Source organism: Notolepis coatsorum, assembly GCF_963971535.1.
Source record: "Notolepis coatsorum genome assembly, chromosome: 2".
NCBI lineage: Eukaryota > Metazoa > Chordata > Actinopteri > Aulopiformes > Paralepididae > Notolepis > Notolepis coatsorum.
This window is the reverse complement of record NC_140166.1, coordinates 40,006,411-40,031,369: the sequence shown is the minus strand read 5'-3', so window position 1 is coordinate 40,031,369 and position 24,959 is coordinate 40,006,411. Positions and strand designations below refer to the sequence as shown.

The 24,959-nt window shown below is 40.4% G+C and overlaps 1 protein-coding gene across 1 annotated transcript in view; it reads left to right on the top strand.

The window, feature by feature from the left end:
• Positions 1-216: 216 nt before the first annotated feature.
• The window catches only part of tango2 (transport and golgi organization 2 homolog), a 76,185-nt gene continuing 51,442 nt past the window's right edge, over positions 217-24,959 (top strand). The window contains exons 1-3 of the mRNA XM_084307366.1: positions 217-458; positions 2,051-2,182; positions 22,700-22,788. Of these exons, the coding sequence (XP_084163492.1) occupies positions 2,127-2,182; positions 22,700-22,788 (145 nt within the window). The 5' untranslated portion in view covers positions 217-458; positions 2,051-2,126. The remainder of the gene's footprint in view (positions 459-2,050; positions 2,183-22,699; positions 22,789-24,959) is intronic.

The window sequence follows — 24,959 nt, the reverse complement described above, 5'->3', positions numbered from 1 at the left end:
GGGGGCGGACAGATCTGTCAGCCAATGGCCAATAGGCACTATGAAGCCCCGCCCAACAAAACAAGGTACAAGCCACGACGCCCCGCCCACGCACAGTCAAACTTAGTCCAAGCCACGAAGTCCCGCCTCAAACCTAGTCCAAGCCACGAAGGCACGCCCAGACGTTGGGCTTGCGGCTCTGCAGATATACCCTACTCCCTTTTGTAGCATGCAGCCAACACATCAGAAACGGGCAAATCACAGCGAGCGTTGCAACACTGGCAAACCATTATTAAGTGCGTACGATCTTACTATTCTTAATGCCCGCGTGGGCGGGTTACGATAACTGCACACAGTCTTTCCTCAACCGAGGACGTTTGAAGCGGCCGGAGTGAGTTGCAGATGGAGTGCACCCGAACTGATCCACAGCTAACATGAATTGCTCTTGGATTGACAACAACACCAATTGAATCGGAACAGTAAGTTAAGTCATTCTTATAATTTAGTTAACGTTGACATAACTCAACAAACTAAGCCAACAAATAGTCTAACCAAACAGTCAACTTTTTAGTTGTAACCCCGAAGTGTCGCAAAGAAACAACTAGGAGTTGGCTAACATTAGCTAGGTTAGCTGCTACCAGCAGCAATACCGATGCGTTATGCTAATGTTTGCTAACATTCGCGTTAGGTTAACACTAACACGTTTTAATCTACCTAGAAAAACAAGGTAGTTTACAGTGTAGGTTAGGGTATAGGCTATTTAAGATGTATGATGCTGGCGTTTAACATTCACTTGATTTTGACTTATTGTCATCCTAGCTGTATGTCTAGATGTAGCAGTAGCCTACTGTCTATATGTATGTCATATAATGATGGATTGAAAATGGGGGACCCTGATGTAAACAAGACAAACGTCTTTCTCTGGTCTGCATCCCCTTAACAATTGCTTGTATTGAGCTGTACTGTACCCATTCTGCAATCTGTTAATAACATTTTCAATCAATCAAGCTACAGTCGTTTTTTGTTTGTGGAGCTTAGCCAATAATATCTAACAACTTGGTATCATAACACTAAAACACTGTAGCCAACTTGCTGTAACGTTAGTATGACATGACTCTACCTGACAGAGTTCGTTAGTTAGTGACGTTAAGTCAGTCTAGCTGCTAGATAATGTTAATGATTTTAGTTAACTAACGAGGTTGAACATGGGATATTGGTATTAGATTCATGTTTATTGTCATTGTACAAGGCAAGTACAGAGTACAACGAAATTAAGTCTGCATCTAGCCAGAATGCAAAGGAGCAGTAAAGTGCATTGTAATGTACATTTATATGAAGTATATATATATGAAGTATAATAATAATAATAATAATAATAATAATAATAATACTTTATTTGTATAGCACTTTTCATACAGAAGTTGCAGTTCAAAGAATCTACGGAGTATATAAGGTAGATACATTATTAACAGTATTGATGTACAGTATTTAAGAGTCACTATTAACACTATAGGCAGTATGAATACACTATTGGTAATATAACCAATCTAGCAAGTGATAATTAGTAGATATGGAATATGGATAGGGAATATATATAATATGGAAGCTGTATATTATGAACAGTGAGTATCACTAATCACTATAGACGGTGGTAATAAATCTGAGTACATTATAGATTAGAAGATATGGAGTGGAGTGGACACACCTTTGCCTTTCTGCTGCCAATGTCAAGAACATCATAAAAACAGACAGATTAGAGATACAAACAAGCCAGAGTATTTCCCCCCTATACCGTAATGGTAATAGGTTCAGCCAGACCTCTCTCTGGCACATTGCTAAAGTAGTGTGGTGTGTGGAGAGAACTATGGCTATGCAAGACTAGCTTCGCACAAAACCACATGGGTTACCCCCATGAGATTGCACAACTTGTGTAGTTGTGTTAACCTGTTTTTTTTATGGATCACAAATCCATGTTACAAAGAACATTATAGTTGTTTATTCCTGGAGGACACACGCAACACTGCACTGATATAACTTTAATTTTTCTCTCTATTTGTGTCTCTTTGTTCAGACATTGTCAACATGACCAAGCTTTGAAAGCCACTGTGAACTGAGTGAGACCCAGTCTCCAATCCCCCAACACCTCCATGTGTATCATCTTCTTCAAGTTTGATCCTCGGCCTGCATCTAAAAATGCTTACAGGTAGAGTAACACCCATACTATGTATGGCTGCCCACTGTTCCTAAAAATAGGATGGGTCAAATGCAGAGGACAAAGTGCCCCAAGGGAATTAATACAGGTTCTTAACTTAACCAGACACTTGTCACATCATGGGAACAAAGGTTCTTAATTTATCTTTCTATTTCCTTAAAATTACATTGTCATTGTTAGTATTTCTCCAAGGGGCACCAACTTGACCAAGTTGTATTGGATAACGAGTAACGACTATGCTGTGTTTCCCATACATATACTAATCTGTGGAAGATTGTCATATGATCAGGGCCTATGACTAGAGGAGCCAGGAACAAGAGGACCAGAGGTAGCAGCTAAGCATAATAAGCTACAGCAAGTCGGGTGTTCTTCATTGGATAAATTATATAATTTTTCAAAAATTAATTCGTACTTTGTATATTACAGAAGCTTATTACAGATTCAGAGGCAGGCGACCATAACGTGAATGCCTTCTAGCCATTACCATCCTGTCTTTGGCAATACTAACACCAGTACTGGACCAGCAACCAATTGACGTTAGCACAGCTAGCTAACATCGGCTAGCTAGCGACATCCCAGCGATGTGGCAGAGTCCTTACAGCAGTATTTTCTTCGTTGGCGGCTTTTATTATAATAATAATGCAGGACTTTGGAGAAGTCTTTATTTGGCATGCAGTGACACACACACACACACAGGGAAACACACACGCATGCAATTGTTGGGTCGCCGATGAGATTGAGTCTCTGCACTTGACCCATCCCATACTCCTTCCCCCCAAGCAGATGGGGGACCGCGCCCCAATCCAAGTGTCCTGCCCGTCTTCTTCAGGGACGCGACAGCGTTAGCGATCTGTTGTGCATGGTTTCTCTTATGGGGGGGGGGGGGACCCTTGCGAACACGGCGAGAACATGCAAACTCTACACAGAAAGACCTGGGAGATAGTACCCCACCTGGGTACCTGGCAACGCCGAAACCTGGTCCCCAAGCGGGAATCGGACCCTGGACCTTCTTGCTGTGAGGCGACAGTGTTAACTACTACACCACCGTGCCGCCGTCTTAGTCGCTTGATGTGCGATTTACACTTTTACAGTATATGTTTCCCTCCTCGAAATGCTTGAATATGCGTGGTCCAACTATCAGGGCAATGGTGTTGTGTTATCAAGACAGGAGGGCAATCACTAGAAGCATTGCATTGTGGACTCCTCACATGACCCATGTATTGTCACTGCAGCTTTGTGACACAAATGATAACCCTGGGTGCAAGTTCACAGAGCACCCTGCCACCCCCAGCTCATCCCCAGACACTCACACTACAGACGGTCTGTAGTGTGATAGTAAAGGGTTAACCTTCTGTAGTGTGGTAGTGAAAGGGTTAACCTACTGTCATGTGATAGTAAAGGGTTAACCTTCTGTATTGTCACAGTGAAAGGGTTAACCGTTTGGTAGTGAAAGGGTAAAAGAAATCTCCTTTCACTTTAGCTATGAAGGGGAAGATGAGCTCAGAGAGTGGATTTCATATCACTGAGCAGTGATTTATGAACGGCTTACATTCCTTGGCAATAGTTATTTCCTTCCTTAGGTAATGGCTAAGCAAAATGTATTATCGCAATATTAATTAATTTAATCAGCCTTTGATATGTTCCTGTCATAATGCAACAGAAACGGATGACAAAAACTAAAGGCTAAGTTACAGCAAGTTAAGAGAGAAAGATACCTTAAATTGAACAATTTATGTTGTAAAATGTCAACTTTGTGGTAAATGTAACATAAAAATGTGCCATTGAGCTTGCAAACTTAATTGTCAAACTTTGTCAACTACCTAGATAGTCAGTCTGCGTCGTAGCACCACGACAAAACTGGTTTATTTCCACATGCATATAAACATGGTTTAACTCGCTATCTACTAGGGGTCCACCGATGTATCGGTCGGGTATCGGTATCGGCCGATAAGCTCGAATGTGCCGATGGCAGTAGCCGATAAATATCCATCAATTTGTGTCTCGGCAAAACGCGTCGCGACCTGCACAACGCCGGCCCCGGCCCCCGTTCTTTCAACCTAAAAGTGCACTTTCTTCAACCTCGAAGTAAACAAATCACAGAACGGTAGCCAGTTAGTAGGTATCAAGTCAACGTGAGCTCCCGGGATGGTAGCTAGTTAGCTAGCACCATCCAGGCATCAACGTGAGCTCCCGGTACGGTAGCTAGTTAGTTAGCACCATCCAGGCATCAACGTGAGCTCCCGGTACGGTAGCTAGTTAGTTAGCACCATCCAGGCATCAACGTGAGCTCCCGGTACGGTAGCTAGTTAGCTAGCACCATCCAGGCATCAACGTGAGCTCCCGGTACGGTAGCTAGTTAGTTAGCACCATCCAGGCATCAACGTGAGCTCCCGGGATGGTAACTAGTTAGTTAGCACCATCCAGGCATCAACGTGAGCTCCCGGTACGGTAGCTAGTTAGTTAGCACCATCCAGGCATCAACGTGAGCTCCCGGTACGGTAGCTAGTTAGTTAGCACCATCCAGGCATCAACGTGAGCTCCCGGTACGGTAGCTAGTTAGTTAGCACCATCCATGCATCAATGTGAGCTCCCGGTACGGTAGCTAGTTAGTTAGCACCATCCAGGCATCAACGTGAGCTCCCGGTACGGTAGCTAGTTAGTTAGTACCATCCAGGCATCAACGTGAGCTCCCGGGACGGTAGCTAGTTAGTTAATAACGTTATATAGTTAGTGTTACACGTTCAATATAACATCAGCATATTATTTACCCGAACACAGCAAGTAAGCAAGGCATTATTCCGTTCATAGCTCAGTTCCATTCCGTTGCTCATTCCGTACCAAACTACCCATTCTGCAATCTGTTAATAAAGTTTTCAACCAGACAAATGTATAGAAAGGCTTTGTTTTATTATAACATTTGTTGCAGTAAAATCATTATGTCTCATTTGGTCATGCTGTGGACTGTGGAGCGCTGGTCGGCGGGCCGGGCAGCTAAGGTATTAGCTACGTTAAGTTTGTTGTGCTCTCGAGTCGCAAGCGGATCAATGGCGGCATGCCCGAAAGTAGAAAATGAATAAACGCTTGCCGATTGGTGGTAAGAACAGCAGGAGGTGGGTACTAGCGGTGTGGCGTAATTGGCCGAATCGACTGTCAATCAAAATGGTTCTATTGCATTGGCTGAGAGCTCTGGTTGAGAGAATAGTATCCATCTGCAGGCCGCCAGACGATACTGGGAGAGAAATAGTGCTACATGGCATGGTGGAATTAATACCATAAACATATTTCTTGATGTTTCTTTTTTTTTAAGTATGTAAAGAGGCCTACAAATACAAATATACAGTAGTTTCATAAAAACTAATACTAATATACAAGTATCGGTATCGGCCGATTGTGTTAGTTGAACTATCGGTATCGGTGGCCAATTTTCATATCGGTGCATCCCTACTATCTACTACCTCCTAGCTGCCTGGCTGAGCAAGCTCACAGCTGTAAACAAATAATCACACAACAAATCAGCCACCGCGAATAAAGACTGTTGAGGATTAATAATAAATTAATAATAATAATAATAATATAATAATCTTTATTTGTATAGCACCTTTCATACAGAAACTGCAGCTCAAAGTGCTTCACAACAGAAAAAAATACATAACATGAGGACATAAAGTGCAGACATATAAAATCAGTTTTTCACATTAGTTATTTCACATCACTAACATCCCAACAGGCCACCTTGTTTATAATGATTTGATTCCGTTTTAAATAGACAATAATAAAAAGAATAAGATAGAATAAGATAGAATAGACAGAGTAAAATAGTGCACATAAAGTGTACAGTGCAATAAAATAGTTCTCGATTACTGTTTAACAGTTTAAAGTCGTCTTTACCTTCTGTTTGGTATCCACAGTTTAAAACTTGACAGTCTTCCCTCCTGTTTGATACCCACTTTGACCCTTCAAACCTGGGCAAACCTCCCTCTCGGGGTGCAGTTCTAGGCCTGGGTCTTACACAGTTATAAAGCCTGGCAGTCTTTCTAGTTTCAAGTGCAGTTCCCATGAATTAATGATATTGACCAAATTGAGAGGTACAGACGTAAGTAGAGCAGAGCGTTAGATTCCAGTTGAAGATGTCTAAAAATGAAGGTAAGAGTTGAGGTTGGAAACCAATGTACGTTTAGGAATGGCTTTTCCTAATTCTAACTCTGAGATCAGGTAGAATGGACAGTTAATTTAGGATTGTATTCTGTATTGTGGGCTCTGTATTCCAGCGTTTCTCTCTCTCTCTCATCCTTGCGATTTTGGTAATTTCCTGTGAACAGGACCCACCTGCAAAAGAGGGCTTGCTTTAATTGTGTCGCTTACACACACTGTAAAACATTTTTGGAATTGACTTGGAAGCTTGCAGAAATATATTGTCACAGTATATTGTGCAAGGTTAGAATGTGTACTGTGGAGCTGAATAATACATTGTCACACACTTTCTACGCTGTATTTGACTGCCGTATAAACGCTGATCTGAGGCCAGTTGCCACAGGGGTTCTCAGGGGGTTTCTGTTGATATTGATATTGATCAGGGATATTGATCAGGGATACACACAAACAGCAGCAGCAAGAAGGAACCACTCTGCAAGGAGAGAGAATGCGCCTTGTACCTTTGAAGCTGGCATGTATTACGCTCTTTGGGCTCGATACAGACTTAAAGGAACACGCCAACTTTTTGGGAAATTTGCTTATTTGCCATCTACCATGGAGTTAGACAAGCAGATACATACCCTTTTCTTCTCATGCATGTATTAGGCTTAGGGAACAGCCGCACCGTTAGCCTAGCTTAACATCATTCACTGGAAGTAGGTGTGCCAGTGTAGCCTAGTTAAACTTTTTGCCGAACCACTGCTGCCTGGGCGCAGTGGTTTCATCACCTCAAAAGCCCCCCTTTTTTTTATTTTTATTTTTTTAACTGGGCTTTTGAGGTGATATCACTTCTTTTACAATGTAGTGCTTTGGGATTTGCTCCACAACTATAAAGCGCCCTACAAATCAAATGTATTATTATTATTATTATTATTATTATTATTATTATTATTATTATTATTATTATTATTATTATTATTATTATTATTATTATTATTATTATTATTGTATTATTAAAGCTAGTGCTCTGGTCATGCATCCACTCAACTCATAGAAAATGCAGCATCCGGTTTAGCTGTGGAATGGAGTAGGTCGCATGTGACACAGCTGCTCACCCGTTATTTTTTTTTTCGTTTTAAAATCATAATTATATACCATTAATGCGTTTAAAACTTGACGCATATATCAACTGAGACTATCAACTAACTATATTGACCAAAAGAATCGAGATGCCATCAAGGAAAAACCTAGGGAAAGACCAAAAACTAGTCGAAGAGATCCCGCTACGTAACCCAGGATACGTACAGCGGGCAGCAGAAAGTATTGACTCGACAGAGGCCGCTTCAAGTTCAACCCCATCAAAGACCTCCGCAGACACCGAACATATCATCCGGAAAATGGAAGAAATGGGGAAGACAATGGAGAAGAGAATGGAGGAAATGATCACAGAATCACAGAAGATAATAACTCAAAAAGTAGATGCTATTAAAGAATCTATTGAAGGCAAAATCGATGCGCTGAGAGCGGACGCCGAAGCACAGAATAAACGCACCGAGGCTCTGGAGAAAGTAGTGGAAGCCCACGAAATCAAATTCACTCACATCTTCAAAGAAGTAGACGCTAACACAGTTAACCTAACTGCCGAGATGAAGGGGAACTACAATGAAATCAAGACGGAGCTCAGCGGAATAACGGAGGAGCTCACGCGAATCAATAAAGAACAGAAAGCCAAAATATTCGAGATGGAATATCAAAAACGCAGGCTGAATATTCGCATTGTCGGTCTGGACGAATCAGTGAAATGTGAAAACCCTGAAGAGTTTGCCACAGAATTACAGAAAATCTTGGGAACAGGAATCCTTCCTAAAATACCGGAGGTGGATGAGAGCTTCAGATTGGGACCCCGCTCCAGTGACAGCAACGCTAAGCCCAGAGTGATATTAGTTGTACTGCGCCAAGTCAGAATAAAAGAAATGATTATGCGTGGAATTCGCAGGATGAAAGGCAATCTGAAACACATGGAGGTACCAATACACTGCTTTGAAGATCATTGTCGTGAGGTAGTGGAACTGCGTGCCAAGTTCAAGACGGTGATGTCTCAACTATACCTGGGGAAATACAGACCCCTACTAATATACCCTGCAATACTTCGCGCCGTCGACAAACAAGGAGCAAAATTTCTCCTCAAATCGCCTGAAGAGGCAGCCAAATTCCTGTCTGAACAGGAGCAGATTAATGTATAAATGGCCTTTTAAATCTCAGTTATGCAAGGTCACCATATAGTACAACCTTTAATAATCAAGGATTTGGGACAGAGAGACCTACGTGCTCAGAGTTTTTGAATACTTTCCCCGACGTGTATATTATTGCGGACATATTGGATTTAAGATTGGAACACTCCAGAACATACTGGAACATTCAGACAATGTAAAAATGACATATTGGAATAATCTAGAACATCGAAGCATTCTTTGATATATGGAACATTCTGGAATATCAGCAATACGTGGTCATTCATTCTACCAGAAGCCCCTCGGGGGAATAATCAACAGCTATCTAGAGGCAAACCACAGAGCCATCATAGCCGGCCGGCTGAAAGATCACTCTACACAACGATCATCGCCCACCCCGGTCGGGGGAAATGCTGCATATACGTATTTAAAAATTGTTTTTTTATTAATGGGAAATAATTTCACTACTTCTCCAATTAATACTTTAGATGTTTAAGCATAGCAATGCTCTTTTAAGATCTAAGTTAATGTTCTCTTCCTTTTACTTGTTTTTTTTTTTCTTTCTTTTTCATCCGCTCTCTCTGATTTATTGAGGCTCTCTCTTCAGTTCAATACCTTCATATTATTCATGGGTTACTATAAATTACTATAAATTACAAGTTCATATAAAATGTAAGTGATTAAGGCATGACAATTGAAGCTTATTTTTGGTCTTTATTTTTAGTTTATCTCATTTAAATTTTTATTTATTTATTTTTTACGGGTAAGTGGCCAAGCCACAGTCGACATTCTACTTATGGTAGAATTTAGAGTGTTAGATCCTATGGTATACATAGGAATGTTAAGGATAATTGGATCATTCTGGGATATCCGGTGGTGTAAGGGAGAGAGTCATACGCAAAGGTTGTGTTCATGGAACACAATCCTGTACGACTCTCGGTGGGAGGGAAGGGTAGGGGATTTTTATTTGTATATATGTATGTTTTTAAGCTCGGCTCTCAACGGGACCTCACTAGTGGGATGTATATCTAGTATTGCCTCGCACTCTAGAAGCATTACCAAAAATTACAATGCAACATGTATAGACTATGGCTAGTTTGAATATAATGATATGGAACACCGGGGGAATAAATAACCAACTTAAACGCAAAAGCGTGCTCACACTGATGAAAAAAGAACATGTGGACATTGCTCTGCTAAGCGAAACACACATTCTAGGGAAAGACATAGGTAAATTAGCGGACAACATATACCATAATATCAGTCACTCCTCTATTGGTACGAGAACTCGGGGTGTAGCAATAGTCGTTAAACGTAAGTTGAATATTGTACTAAAGGGAGTATGGTCTGATGTAGAAGGTCGGATAACTATAGCTAAGATTGAACATAAGAACAGGAAAATAGCGTTGATAGCGGTATACGCCCCAAATTTGTACGAAGAAGATTTCTTCACTACACTAACCAATGCAATGTTAGACATTCCCGATTACTCATTTATAATAGGAGCGGATTTTAATGCCATCTGGAACCCAAGGATAGACAAATCTTACCTCGCCTTTTCCAGCGAACAAAAGAATTCATCGAAGGCATTAAAGGATTGGTCAAAGATTACAGGTGTAAAGGACTTATGGCGGTTACTTAACCCCACGACCCGAAAGTACTCTTGTCGATCTGCGAGACATAAGACACTATCCAGAATAGATTATGTCTTTGCATCACAGAAACTATTTGATAATTATGAAGTGGAAATGATACCCAACGCACTATCAGATCACTGTTATTTACTCCTTAAAGGTACATTTGGTATACTATCCTCCCGAGCCCCAAGATGGCGATTTAACTCGTTGCTGCTTAACAACAAGGAATTCATTACACAACTCAAAGAAGCTCTTATAGTATTCCAACGGGAGAATGTAAACTCGGTGCAAGACCCCAGAATAATATGGATGTCGGTAAAGGGAATGATCAAAGACTTCACGGATAGCTTTTCCTCCAAAATGCGCAAGAATCAAAACACAAAACTGGATGAGCTGGAAACGCTTTACTCAACGTTATTTAATTCTCTGAAATACAACAACTCAACTCGACTAGAAAATCAAGTTAACGTACTAAAAATAGAGATCAATGACATATACAGACAACAATCGGAAATACAAATACGCAGCACAAGACAACAGCAGTACTCTCATGGTTCCAAACCCAGCCACCTATTAGCCATGCGATTAAGAATTAATGCAACATTTGCAGATATAACTACCATTAGAGCACAACAAGTACTTGTAACAGATCCGGTAAAAATAAACGATACATTCAAAGTATTCTACTCCGATTTATATAAATCAGAAATGACCTTCGATCAAAACAAAATGGACACATTTTTTAATCAAATTATTCTCCCTAAACTTTCAGAGGATGACGCTAAACAGTTAGAAATACCGATCACACTAGAGGAACTCAAGATGGCCATAACCGCAATGAAAAGTGGTAAGGCTCCAGGAAGAGACGGTTTCCCATCAGAAATGTACCTTTCTTGTTGGGACATAATTGGCCCATTATTACTAAATATGATCTTATACTCAGTCAAAGAGGGGAACTTCCATAAAACCGACAATATTGCACTCATAACAGTCCTCCTTAAAAAAGACAAAGACCCCAACGAGTGCGGTAGTTATAGACCTGTAAGCCTCCTCGGAACAGATATCAAACTGTACTCTAAGGTATTAGCCATCAGATTACAAAAGCATATGACGTCTTTAGTTCACCCGGACCAAACTGGCTTCATAGGAGGCCGCCTGATCACTGAGAACATAAGACGTATACTGCACGTACTTGATGCCGACAAAGAGGATACCATACCTAAGGCGATACTGTCCCTGGATGCTATGAAGGCCTTTGACAGGCTGGAATGGTCGTATCTGTGGGCAGTGCTAGAAAGGATGGGGTTAGGAAAAGGATTCATCGATATGATTAAAGTATTATACAAAGACCCATCGGCCATGATTATAACAGGCACAATCATCTCCGATATCTTTCCGGTATCGCGCTCAGCCAGACAAGGTTGCCCTCTTAGTCCCGGTCTGTTCAATCTATCATTAGAGCCGTTAGCACAATATATAAGACAATCCCAATCCATAGAACCTATCGTAATCAAGGGCACACAACAAAAAATTTGTTTATATGCGGACGATGTAATATTGTTCATGAAAAACCCCAACACCACATTGCCTCATCTGCTCAAGTTGATTGAGGACTTTGGTGATTTATCGGGATTTAAGATAAATTGGCCGAAGTCGGCTTTCCTTCCACTTAACACCCCTGCAAAAAAAGATACAACCCTCCCAGGACAGATACCGATGGTAAAACATTTCAGATGCTTGGGAGTGGAAATATTCCCTACCATAAGACAAACGGTGAAGCACAACTACACAAAAATCCAAAACAAAATCAAAGACGACCTTGATAGATGGGCAAAACTTAAGAACACAGTACAAGCACGGATATCAATAGTTAAGATGGATGTACTACCTAAAATCAACTTCTTCTGTTCAATGCTACCGTTACCCCCTCCAGAGGGTTACTGGAAAAGATTACACTCCTCCACATACAAATTTATTTGGAATAACAAACCACCACGTATAAAAAGATCCACCGCACAGAGAAATAAAGCAGATGGTGGCATGGCATTTCCAGATTTTTTCCTATATTTTAAGGCGTACTCATTAAGTCCATTGACAACATGGTTTGACTCCCAAGCATTAGCATCTTGGAGGAAAATAGAAGAAAACATAGTAGCCCCACATAGACTGAAGGACATAGCACACACTAAACTACCAATCAAGCACTGTGAACGAAAATTTGGCCCCATAATTACTCATGCGATCCGGATATGGCGTGAATCACAAAAAAAAAATCCTAACCCACAAGAATGGCACAACCATACTCCCTTATTCAATAACAATGCTCTCTTAATTGGAAAACGACCTATAAGATTCCCTATATGGGAAAAGCAAGGCATACACTCATTAGGGGATATTTTTAACAAACAGGGTTTTTGTAGTGATAAAGAAATACGCAAAAAATTTAATCTCACCAAGTCCACATGGCTTTTTCACAAACAGTTAGAGCTATGTTTGAAGTCTCACGGTGTTCCATTAGACAGACCAATTGAACACCACAGATACCACAAATTCTTCTACTCAAGAGAGACATCGAGAGGTTTTGTTTCAGAATTTTATCATCAATTACTAACGTCCTCGTATGAAACCCTCCAACTTGACTCTGTCTGGAGGAGGGATATACCAGACCTGGAAAATGACTTTGATTGGCAAGGAGCCTGGGCAAATGTCCGACTTACATCAAGGAACCCGGATCATCAACAAATCAATCTTAACTATATTCACAGGACATACTTGACTCCTATAAGACTGTGCCGAATGGGGCTCAAACAAGATTCCAAATGCACCCAATGTACAAATGGGGACGAAGGGACATTTATGCACATGTATTGGGACTGCTCACCAGTTAAGGCATTCTGGAAAGATGTGACCCAACAAATATCAAAACTCGTATCTTGGAATATACCTGTACACCCCTCGGTATTGCTGTTGAATGATGTTTTTGAGTTTGCAGTGAACCCACAGCTAAAGAGATTGGTTTTATCGGGTATCACAGTAGCCAAAAAGCTGATCGCATCACGCTGGTTTCAACCGGAAAAAATGTGCCGTAAAGTTTGGTTTCTTACATATCTCGATGTAATTTACCATGAAATATCTACAGCAAGAATTCTGGGTCTCAATGAATCCAAAATGTCAATGTGGTTAGAAGTGGTGGAGAGAATAAAAGCTAGCTTATAATGGTAGTGTCTGGTTAGGTGCGAGGGATAGTGGAGGTACTTCTCAAGGTGGGGTCCGGGAGGGGGGGTTTCGAGCTGAGCATACGTATGTAGGGTTTTTTTTTAGATAACGGGTATTATGGGTATATCTTATATAAAACAACTAACCAAAATGTGATCTCATTGGATGTGCCCTGACAATTAATGCTTGTATATCTTATCGTGTGTTGTCATGTTTGTTTATATGTTTGTTTTAAAAAAGAATAAAAAAATTAAATACAAAAAAAGAAAATGCAGCATCAGGCTATTCTAAAAGTATTGATAATTAATACTGATACTAATAAAAAGGAGTATTGAACCGTTTTTAACAGCTGGGTATCGAGATAACTTTCTAGTATCTGTATCATGCAACACTAGTAAAGACATTTATTTTGACATTCTGATTTAAGAACTTTCTAAATAAAACTTAATTTATCTGACTGCTTGTATTAATTGATGAAAAAGTAGCCATGTGCAGTAATATAGATTATACAATTGAGGATGTAATATATTATTGAGATGCATCGTAGAATAAAATCGAATCGTGGACAGCTGAATCGTAATCTAATCGTGAGGCCAGTGAATATTCACAGCTCTACTCAAGATAAGTCATATTAATTTAATATTTTGCACCATAAAGGGCTTCATTGTGCTTGGAGACCTCCCCACAACGAGACCCTGCATTCGTAGAAAGAGTTTGTCTGCGTTTTGTCCCGTGTCTCTTTTTTTCAGTCCGTCATGAGTGATTACGAACTGCTTCTATCTGATTGCTGGCAGAATGGGAGTGGATGTTAATTAAACAAGTGGCTATTATTGCATTAAGATATTACGTATTAGTCTCACCTATATTCCATCTCAGCCTGTTAATTATGAGCATCAAATTGTGTTCCATGATCAAAGAATCATAGTCCATTAATGATCAAATCTATTGCACAAAAGTTTTAAACATTCGAACTAGGGATGCACCGATCCGATATCAATAAAATAGCTGGATCGGGTATCGGTAAGAAAAAGAAATCGGATTAAAATTTTATTTAATTTTTATAATAAATAAAATAAGAAATAACCATTCAGTACATTTATATCTATGTGTTAATTTGTTGCATTTAGTTTAACTAAGTTGGGAAAGTAATGTTTTAAGTCAAGCCTGATGTTGCCTTGCACAAAATAATGATCCCAGTCTCTTCCACACAGTGACAGTGAGGCATACAGTTTATTAATTGAATGAATGAAGTTTATTTTCTGTCTTTGTTTACAACAAATCAAAAACACACTTGTGATCCTTTACAATTCTTTAAAAAAAAAATATTTTAATATAAAAAAATAAGTCGATTAAACTTTTTTTTTAACTTTTTTGGAAAAGAAATTTGGACAATGGGTATCGAATCGGTATCGGTATTGGCCGATACCCAAACCCATGTATCGGTATCGGGACTGAAAAAGTCTGCTCGGTGCATCCCTAATTCGAACACACACACACATGGATGAAAGATTAGCTATTGTTATCTTGACGCATCTATTATGACATCTGTCAACTTAAAGGAATCCGCTGGCCAGGTTGACTCTTTACACAATTGTGTTTTAAAGGGGATGAGGGATATCCATTGAAAATGCTATTGCCCAAAACTTCCCCCACGAAACAAACCTGGAAACCAATGGTTGCTAGAAGCTATTTGAATATGTCTGGTACGCCGCCCTAGATAAGCACCTGCTTAGCAAAGGTCTGAATAAGAACATCTTCTCCTGCTTTTCTTTTGTATTAAGGCTGAGGACCCAGGCACTTGTAATGTGCTGCAATGTGTCTGTGACCAGGGCTGGTGCTCTGATTGTCAGGGTTTATAGAAACTAGTGCAATGCCAGTTGAGTGCATGGCTGTTTGGAGGCCATGCCCCCTTGGAACGGGCCCATTGCTTTGCTCCCAGTATTGCTGCTTGCAGCGATGTCGGAGTGTGTGCCAGTTTGGAACAGGCCGATTGCTTGGCTCCCAGTATTGCTGCTTGCAGCGATGTCAGTGTGTGCCCGTTCGGAGCATGTGGCCGTTGGAACGTGTGCCCCTTTGGAACGGGCAGATTGCTTGGCCTCCATAAGTGCTGCTTCCCGAGTTGTCGAGAACTGCGGTATGGCTGCTTGCAATGTTCTTGAGAACCGCTCGTTTGATGTACTCCACACTCGACACTGCACTCCCCTGGGTCCTCGGCAATACATCTGTCAAGTGTGAACTGTGAAGTCAATCGGATGAAAGGACAGACATGCATGCATACATACAGAATCAGATGGAGAGAGATTCCTTCCTTTTTATAGTTGGATAGTCCTGAAGACCTCTGGAATGGACTTTACACGTCACTCACTTCAGTCCTATCTCGTAATGCACGTGGCAGTGACTGCAGCAGTGATGAGCACTGGACTAGAGAAATGATGACTCTCCACCATACAGATAAGAGATAATAGTCCCATCTTTCAAAGCGCTGTGGGAAACATCCGGCTGCAACCCGTACCTCTGCCCTTCCCTGTGGTCAGTGTTGGTTTCTGTTCAGTGAGCAGCACAGGCCAGTGGCCAGGAGCGGTCAATGTGAGATACGGTGTGATGTAAAGCCCTGCTTATTATTATAACTCCCCCTGGGTTTGAGAGTGAGCGCTTTACCTGTCCTGTGTGCATCTCTGCCTTTCCCTCCGGGAGTTCATCGCGTCCAAAAGAGATCTGTGTGTGTCATACACTGACTCAGACTGGTACCTCAGGAGAGGTCAAAAACCCCTACGGTGTCCTAATGGACCTAGAACAGCAATGCTCTAGTGTTCTGACATATCCTGATGCTGCTGCAAAATGGAAATCACAAGAGTTGTTTGTCGCATGCTGCATCCATGGACTAAAATGCTGTAGATGGATACACGGGGTTCGCACAAGGTCCTTGAAGTGCTTAAAGTGCTTAAAAAAATTAAAAAGGCCGAAAACAGCAAAAAATTTAACAAGATGCTTAAAAAGTCCTTGAAATTCAAATCAACCATTCACATTGAAAGTTTTCATCCATGATAAAAAATGTCTGAATCAAGAAATATAATTATTTTATTTAAAGTGTAATTAATTGTTGGAAATTGGTTTTAAATTTGGATCCGATTTTCTTTTCTATAAAGTGAATTGTATCCTTTTAAATGCCCTTTTAAAAATGAAAAATAGTGCCTAAAAAGTACTTGAATGTCCTTGAATTAAATTTTGCAATGTCTGTGGGAACCCTGGACACAAGTAAAATGTATATTTAAGAATTCTGGCCTGAGGCTTACAAAGGGGAGATATGTGGCCATTTTAGAAAATTCTAAGTGAAGCTTTGTGACTAACTAGCATAACAACTTTATGCCCCCTCACCCCCTACACACACACACACACACACACACTCACATACACACAATCACAACGTTAGACGCACCTGGCTGGCTGTTGATGATATCAAAGCTGTGGTCTTGTGATTTCCCACAGGCTCAGGTAGCACATCCATTCATCTCCAATTTGTAGCTTCATTAAGGGTAGCTTTGTTTCTCGGGGCAGCTGTGACTACCGGCCACGGGAACCGGCTTTGTATCATTAGCCTTTGATGCACACGGGCTCTGACCTCCATTAGGTCAGTCTGGTCCATCCGTTTAGCTCTTACTCAGATCCACATTCCCATCCCGCTCCACAAGATTAATGGGAGACACCGACACTGATCTGGGGAGGAAGATACTAGAATTGTAGAGGTCGGGAGAGTTCAACAGCCTAGTTTATTTCCCTCCTATACCGTTACCTGTGCTGTGTGCGTGTTCCCTGAATAAAATCCTCTGTGGAGCCTTTCAATCCATATTGCCTGGACCTTTGCCTCTTCAGTGTGGTAAACAATGTGTTCAGGGAACATTCATTCAAACCTTTATTTATTCTTGGAAAGAATCATTGAAGATTACAGGCAAGTTCAAACGGGTCAAAACACAAATAACGAAAAACAAATCTGTTTAGACAGTTAGACATTGAATAAATGGGATATCATTAACACTTTAATCGCCGAAGATGCTGGGCAGCGTCTTTCCCCGCCATGCTTATTCTGCCGAAGACGCTGGGCAGCGTCTTTGATATCAATATTTCAAAAATCTGTGATCGAAATCATATTTCTCCCCCGGAGACATGATATGTACTGTTGAGCCCCTCTCAACTCTCCAACTGTTCAAGATCGCCATCTGGTGGCCGATCGGCGGATCGCCCAAACAGGAAGTGATGCGGATGAAGTGGTGCTCACCCATATTTCGTCCGGGCACTCGCTATCGTTAGCGGGACTCCATCTTGACACACTGGATATCGATCGGATGCAAATAACTCGATAAACAACATGATTTGGACGTATATACTATTATACAACCTGGAAATGGATCGTATATTTCTACATCCCATAATAGGAATATTTCAGTTCCACGCTCATCGTCCAACGGCGCAAGGAAGATACGGTAAGATTCAGAGTTATTTTTTAACGTGTTCGATATAAACTGCTCTGATGATCATATCACCCACACTAGATGAATGATATAACGTTGGCCACGGAATTATAAACGACCCCCCGCCCATCCGGTCAACATCAGATCAAGTTTAGTAACTCCTAGAAGCACGTCCAGCTGAATTTCTTTTTCTCGCACAGATTCCTATCAAACTGTATTTCATCATCAATATAATACATTTGGGGCTATAAATCAAGTTCTGGAGAAAGCTGCAGAAAACGATAAAAACATACTTATACTTTAGACCAGGGGTGTCAAACTCATTTTCACAGAGGGCCACATCAGCATTATGGTTGCCCTCAAAGGGCCAAAGACCGTATAAATGTTAATGTAATGTAAAATAAATGTAGCTACACATTTACATATTGTTAAACATGGTGTTTCTGTATTTATTACTTATTCAAGTTATACATATTGCATATTCATTTGCATAAATGTAAAAATATATGTTAGCTTATGTTATTTTAACAAATAATTTTAGTTTATCAGAACCCCATATTACTCCACCAATCAATGATCAAACCATTCAAGTAAATAACAAAGAAGGATATCATCAAATACAAGCTATGACATTAAGTTTGTTCAAAACCTTTTTGTCACAGTCAAGAGGGGCAGAACTAACAACTGTGAGCTGCAAAGAACACGTGGGACAGATGTAGCAGATGTTACAAAAACAAATGGCTGCACACAACCTTGCAGAGGCCATACATCCAACTAATGGAAGATAGTTTAATTAACTTTAATTAACAGATTGCAGAATGGGTACAGTACAGTACAGCTCAATACACACAATTGTTAAGGGGATGCAGACCAGAGAAAGACTTTCGACTTGTTTACATCAGGGTCCCCCATTTTCAATTCGTAATGAAATTGCTATTATGTGTCTGCATGAACACACAACTGTAACTGTACTCAAAAATAACAAAATAAGGGTTGTCTCAGTTCACAACTATATTGGTCAAGTTTTGGGTGGGACTTGTTTGCGTCCCTACAGCTTCTTATTCAATTGAGCGAGATGCTCGGTTATGTCACTGACAGTTCAGACAATATTTCTTCAACCCTTTGTTACCTATTCCGCCTGGATCTTTTTTGTATTTTGGGCTGTAAAATTGTCAAAGAATGTCTGAGGAGTAAGTGCTTTTGGCTTTTTTCCTTTGTTACCTCAGATGTTCAACATACATGTATGTAAGAATGTGTAATAACTAAGGCTGTCAAAGTTAAAGCTTTATTAACGCATTAACCCACAATTATTTTAACACTGCTATTTTTTAACCCAATATTAATGTAAATTTTTTTTCTTTTTTTTTTCTTTTACCTGAGCTCTTGGGGGGCCACATCAAATGACGTGGCGGGCCGGATTTGGCCCGCGGGCCGTGAGTTTGACACCTATGCTTTAGACCGTATTTTAGTATGAATATGTGAATGAAAAAGTATAACGTTGCTCCACCCTGAACAATAGATATAGGACGTTGAATGGGCCATAGTAATGTCAATTTAGCAATACAATTTAAAAAGTTATAGCCCTGCAAAGAAGGGGAACTTCTCCATGTTAAATAGGGCTGGCGAGGGTTGGTAAATTATGAATTTAACCCCGGCGATCAAAGTGTTAATATAAATGAATGGTATATAAGACACAACCCAGGATTTATCCCTGTGGCACACTTTTTATAATGGGCAAGAATTCTGATTGGGCTTTTCCAGTTATCACACTCTGAAGCCTCTCAGACAAATAACTCTTAAACCATCAAAACCAACGTATCAACGATACCAACTGTTTCGAATGCTTTAGTTTTGATCTACAAATAGTGCAGCATAATGTCTTATTTGATCTAGGTTGATACTATATCATTCACAACTAAAGTAGTGGATGAGATCTTGCTGTTATTTCCCCTGAAACAAGATTGGAATTAATACAGAATGATTTGAGAGAAATGCTTTGAGTTGGTTATTTAACAATGATTCATTGCTAGACAGTACTAGGAGTACTAGGAACTATACCTGTTCACAAAGAAATATTAAATATACATGTTATTTGTTCTGTAATTAATGAAGCAGCTAACCGGAAAGACAAATAGGATCCAATTTATCCTCTGGTTGGTTTCCTGACATCATCACATGAACACACACTTGTTCTGATAGTATAATTGAGTGTGAAGGTTTGTGTTTTATCGGTGTGGATGACTTATCTGGGCAACGTATACCACTTTAAGTTCCTAATTAAAGAAACTAAGGACTGGGCTGTGTGTGGGGGGGGGGGGGCTTCTAATGTGTCACTGAATAATCATTGATGCAGTAAATTAGTATTTTGCAACAGTCAGCAGAAAGGTTGCCTGTGTGTTACGTGAGAGCCATATTTTTGTTTATTCTTTATTTAGCCAGGAAGCCCTGCTCAATATGGCAGTAGTTTCACATAAAAAAAAACCAATGTAACATAATAGAACACATACGATACATAAAAGCTAGAGGAAAGGGAATAAGTAAAAAAAATATATATATTGTACAAGCATACTGAGCCATGTTTCTTTCAGGGCAGCATGTAAAAGACCTAACCCTGTAAGATTACAACATCACTTTTAGCTATTTAAAAAAAGTCTTTAAATGTTTATTTTAAATTTTTTGAACACATTTACATAGTCAACAATGGGTCCTGTTGTTCAGCCTCACAATGCTATTGGATGTGTTTATAGGCCTCACATTCTGGCCTCTGAAGTTGATAATGTCAATTTAATTTGGGCCTTATGTATTCAAACTTTCAAAGGAGGGAGTGTTTCTAAGGTACTGGTGTTTTGCAGCTCATTCCCTACCCAAGGAGCATAAAAGGATAAAACAGGTTTTCCAAGCTCTATGCACCCGGGGGCACATTTAAAATAATCGGATTAGTAGATCTAGCGCTATAGTTGTTGGCATAATAAGTTAAAAGGCTGGCGATATAAGTAGGTAGTTTACCTAACAATGTGTATATAGTAGGGGTGTAACGGTACACAAAAAACTTGTACGGTACGTACCTCGGTTTTGAAGTCAAGGTTCGGTACGGTTTTCGGTACAGTGGGACAAGTTTGGCTTTCCATGTTTCACTTAGGGGTGATGTAGTGTGCAGTAACCAATTGTACTTGTAGGAATATTCTATATTTAAATTAATAATCGACTTGTAAAAAAAAAAATTATATTAGATTGTGAAAAAAACAGCCCCCGGTGGGCGGTCGTTAGTGGTTAACATACCGTTGTATTCGTTTGGTACACTACACAGCCGTTCGGTACGGTACACACTGAAACTTGTTCGGTACGGATACATGTACCTTTACACCCCTAGTATATAGTATAGAGAGGACCATCCTAAAGATTCATAAAGTGCAGGAGTGAGTGCAGCGTGATGATGAGCAGAGTCCAGTTTAAGTAGGGAGGAAGTCTCATGCATGTAAATCACATCACCGTAATCTAATACAGACAGAAATGAGCTTTGCACAGTTTTCTAGCTGACTTCAAATGGAAAGCATTATTTAAAGTGATTTCTTTGTATATATGAGATCACCTCTCTTGTCTGAGGCCATAAACTCTTGTTTTCCCATGCTGATCTAGTGCGTCCCCAACATTGATTCAACAAACTAGGAGCAAACTCAGGGTCCACAACTGGAACTATAGACTAGTGAGAGCGCGCACAAATAACTGGCTAGTATTCAAAGGTTGGTGAACTGAGATCATGACAGTCATTCTTTCTATTTTACTCCCTATTTTGTGAGCCCGGTTGGCTGCCAGTTGACCGCGTTTCAAAGGCTCGTTCTTTTTGCCTTTCTCCTCCCTCTGAGCTTCTTTCCTCTGGTCATCATCAAAGGGTGTCATCATCTTGCCAATCTCTCTCCATCTCGCTGTTTCTCCCCCCTCTCTGTCTCTCTCTGACTCTGTCTCTTTCTCTTTTTCTCTCCGTCTCCCCCGTCTTCCACATCCTGCTCAGTCTTTTGGAAAATGCTCAGCTTGAAGGCTCCCTGGCAGCATGCAAAGCCGTCTATGGAACTGGGAGATAGGGAGCACAGTGGTAGGAGCTTCAAAAAACACCTGCGTCCAAGGACTGGAGTCGGTGGTGGCAGCAACAATCAGTCTTAAGGCCATCCGCCAATTCATTACCATAATGATTAACTGTCCAGATATCCTGGGGATGATGCCGGGGCTTAACAGCAGTGGGGGGGAGGATGGAACGAGCTCTCTCACTCCCCCTGGTGTTAAGATTATACACATAGACATGTTCTATTCCTTGCAAATACTGCTATCTTTTCTTCTGTTTCTTCTTTTTTATTTTATTTTTTTTACTATAGATAGAGAGCAAGAATCTGTGAATTGTGTGATGTAAGGAAGGGGCAGGACTAGATAAGCACTGCTTCTTTCTGCCCCTTCTCGAACCAAATTCTATGTTTTGGTTTATTTTTATGTGTGTGTGTATGTATATTGTTTTTGCTTTTATCAATTTGTTGTGATAATTATGTGTATTGGTTTGAGATCAATAAAAATCAATAAATCAAAAGATTGTGTCGAGACAGTTCTGGATTCTGTGTACTGCAGGGGCGGGATGCGAGTATGTGCCATTGATGGGGAGGAATGGAATGGATGATTGATTGCTGCGACCTTTTTATAAATGAGCAAGTCGGTGATGAACTTGCTGTAGAGGAGCCTTGAGAGCCCCCCCCCCCGCACTTCTCAATGGATCACTGAATGAATTCGGGATGAATGAGGGAGTGAATTATTCATTATTTATACACCCTCTCTCCTTCCTTTCAGGCTAATCTTGGCTGCCAACAGAGATGAGATCTACAACAGGCCATCTAAAGCCGCAGACTTTTGGGCGACAAACGGCGAGATCCTTAGTGGTAAGTGCTCTCAATCGACATCAGATTCAGATCTTTATTATCACATAATTTATACATTTTGCAGCACAAAAGAGATTGTGAGATTATTTTTGTCCTGGCTCCTCGTTCCTGCAACAGCGACATCAATGAAGTAGGACAAAACGGATGCAATAGTATTAGAGGTAGCAGCAAAAAACTATACTTAAAATATAATATATTTATAATACAATAATCCTAGTATGGCAGAGTGGCAGCATAAAGTATTTTAATATGGCACATGGCCCTAGATTATAATATTATGAACACAGTCTGGGTGTAGTGTGTACAAAGTAGCAGCAGAGCAAATGGAAAAAGCATTACATTATAATACAGTAACCACAAAATTATAATACAGTAACCACAGTCTGTATGTAGTAGCAGAAACTGTGATAAATCAACGTAGCTCTGAGTTATAATATGATTGTGTGTAGGGCTGTCTTAAATACTTCGAAGCTTCGTTCGATGGGCATGGGATTCGAATATGAAAATTAAATTTGATTATTAAAAAAATAATATGATATTATTATTATATTTTTTTGCAAAATCAACTCTGCCTCTCTTTGTTAACACTTTAACTGCCGAGGTTAAATTCATGATATACCATCCCTTGCCAGCTCTATTTGTCTATGGAGAAGTTCCCCTTCTTTGCAGGGCTATAACTTTTTAAATTCTATTGCTAGATTGCCATTATTAGGGCCCATTCAATGTCCTATATGTATTGTTCAGGGTGTATGAACGTTAAACTTTTTCATTCACATATTCATACTAAAATATGGTCTAAAGTATAAGTATGTTTTCATCTCTTTCTGCAGCTTTCTCCAGAACGTGATTTATAGCCCCAAATGCATTATATTGATGATGAAATACAGTTTGATAGTGATCTGTGCCAGATAATAAATTTCAACTGGATGTGGTTCTGGAAGTTACTACACGTCATCTGATGTTGACCGGATGGGCGAGGGGGCGTTTATAATTCCGTGGGCAACGTTATACCATTCATCTAATGTGCGTCATATGTTCATCATAGCAGTTTATATCGAACACGGTAATACTACACGCTAAAACTCACCCCAGTCTCCTCGGGCCGTTGGGCGATCAGCGTGGAGTAGACAGTTTTCCATTATGGGATGTCGAAATACCCGATCTATTTCCAGGTTGTATAATAGTATATACGTCCAAATCATGTTGTTTTTTCGCGTTATTTCCACCGATCGATGTTCACTGTGTGAAGACTGAGTCTCTCTAACATTAGCGAGTGCCCGGACCCCATATGGAGTGAGTCCTGCCGGGTTAAAGGTTGACATCCGGTTTCGATCTGCCGATCGGCCACCAGATGGCGCTCTTGAACCGCTAGAGGATTGAGAGGAGATCAGAACTGTGTGTCAAGGCTGCAGAGGGGAAATATGATTCTGATCACAGATTTTTGAAATATTGATATCAAAGATGAGTTACGGCGTCCGCGGCAACTTGAGCATGGCGATGACGATGACGAGTTCCGGCGTTTTCGGCAGTTAAAGTGTTAACTACAACAAGCAATGCTGTTTGTTATTTAAGATGAGTGCTGTTTGTTATTTAAGATGAGGTCGGACTCTGCACTGACAGATTTGTGTTCATTGTGCTGCTTTGATAAAGCCTCAAATGACGGCTTACAATATTTCATGAAAGCAAAGTGTTTTGTTTGTCTAAGATTTAAAAAGGTTTAAACTTTACAGCACTGACAAAGTTGAACAAAGTGCTGTACAAGTCCCACAACATAAAAAAAAGAAGATTAGAATTAAAATCGAATCTCGGCCCCCGAAGCTTCGAATTCCAAAAAAAAAATCGAAGGTCAGCCCTAATTGTGTGTGTGTGTGTGTAGCAGCAGAAACGGTGATGATCCAAGGTAGCTCTGAGTTATAATATGTGTTTGGGGTGTGTGTGTTGGGTGACTCATCACCAGTGCACCCAGAAGTTCAACAACACACAATGCAACACGTCATTGATGTCAACAGACCAATTTTGGGCTGAATCAAAGGGCTTTTGTGTCCCTTTGAAGTGATCAATGTTTTCTTAAACGGAAGGTGCCACAGTACAGGGGTTGAGAAGAGCGAGATGTGTCTTTCTTCTGAAGCTGGTTTAAACCGGCTGCTTTTACTTTCCTCGTATGTGAGTCA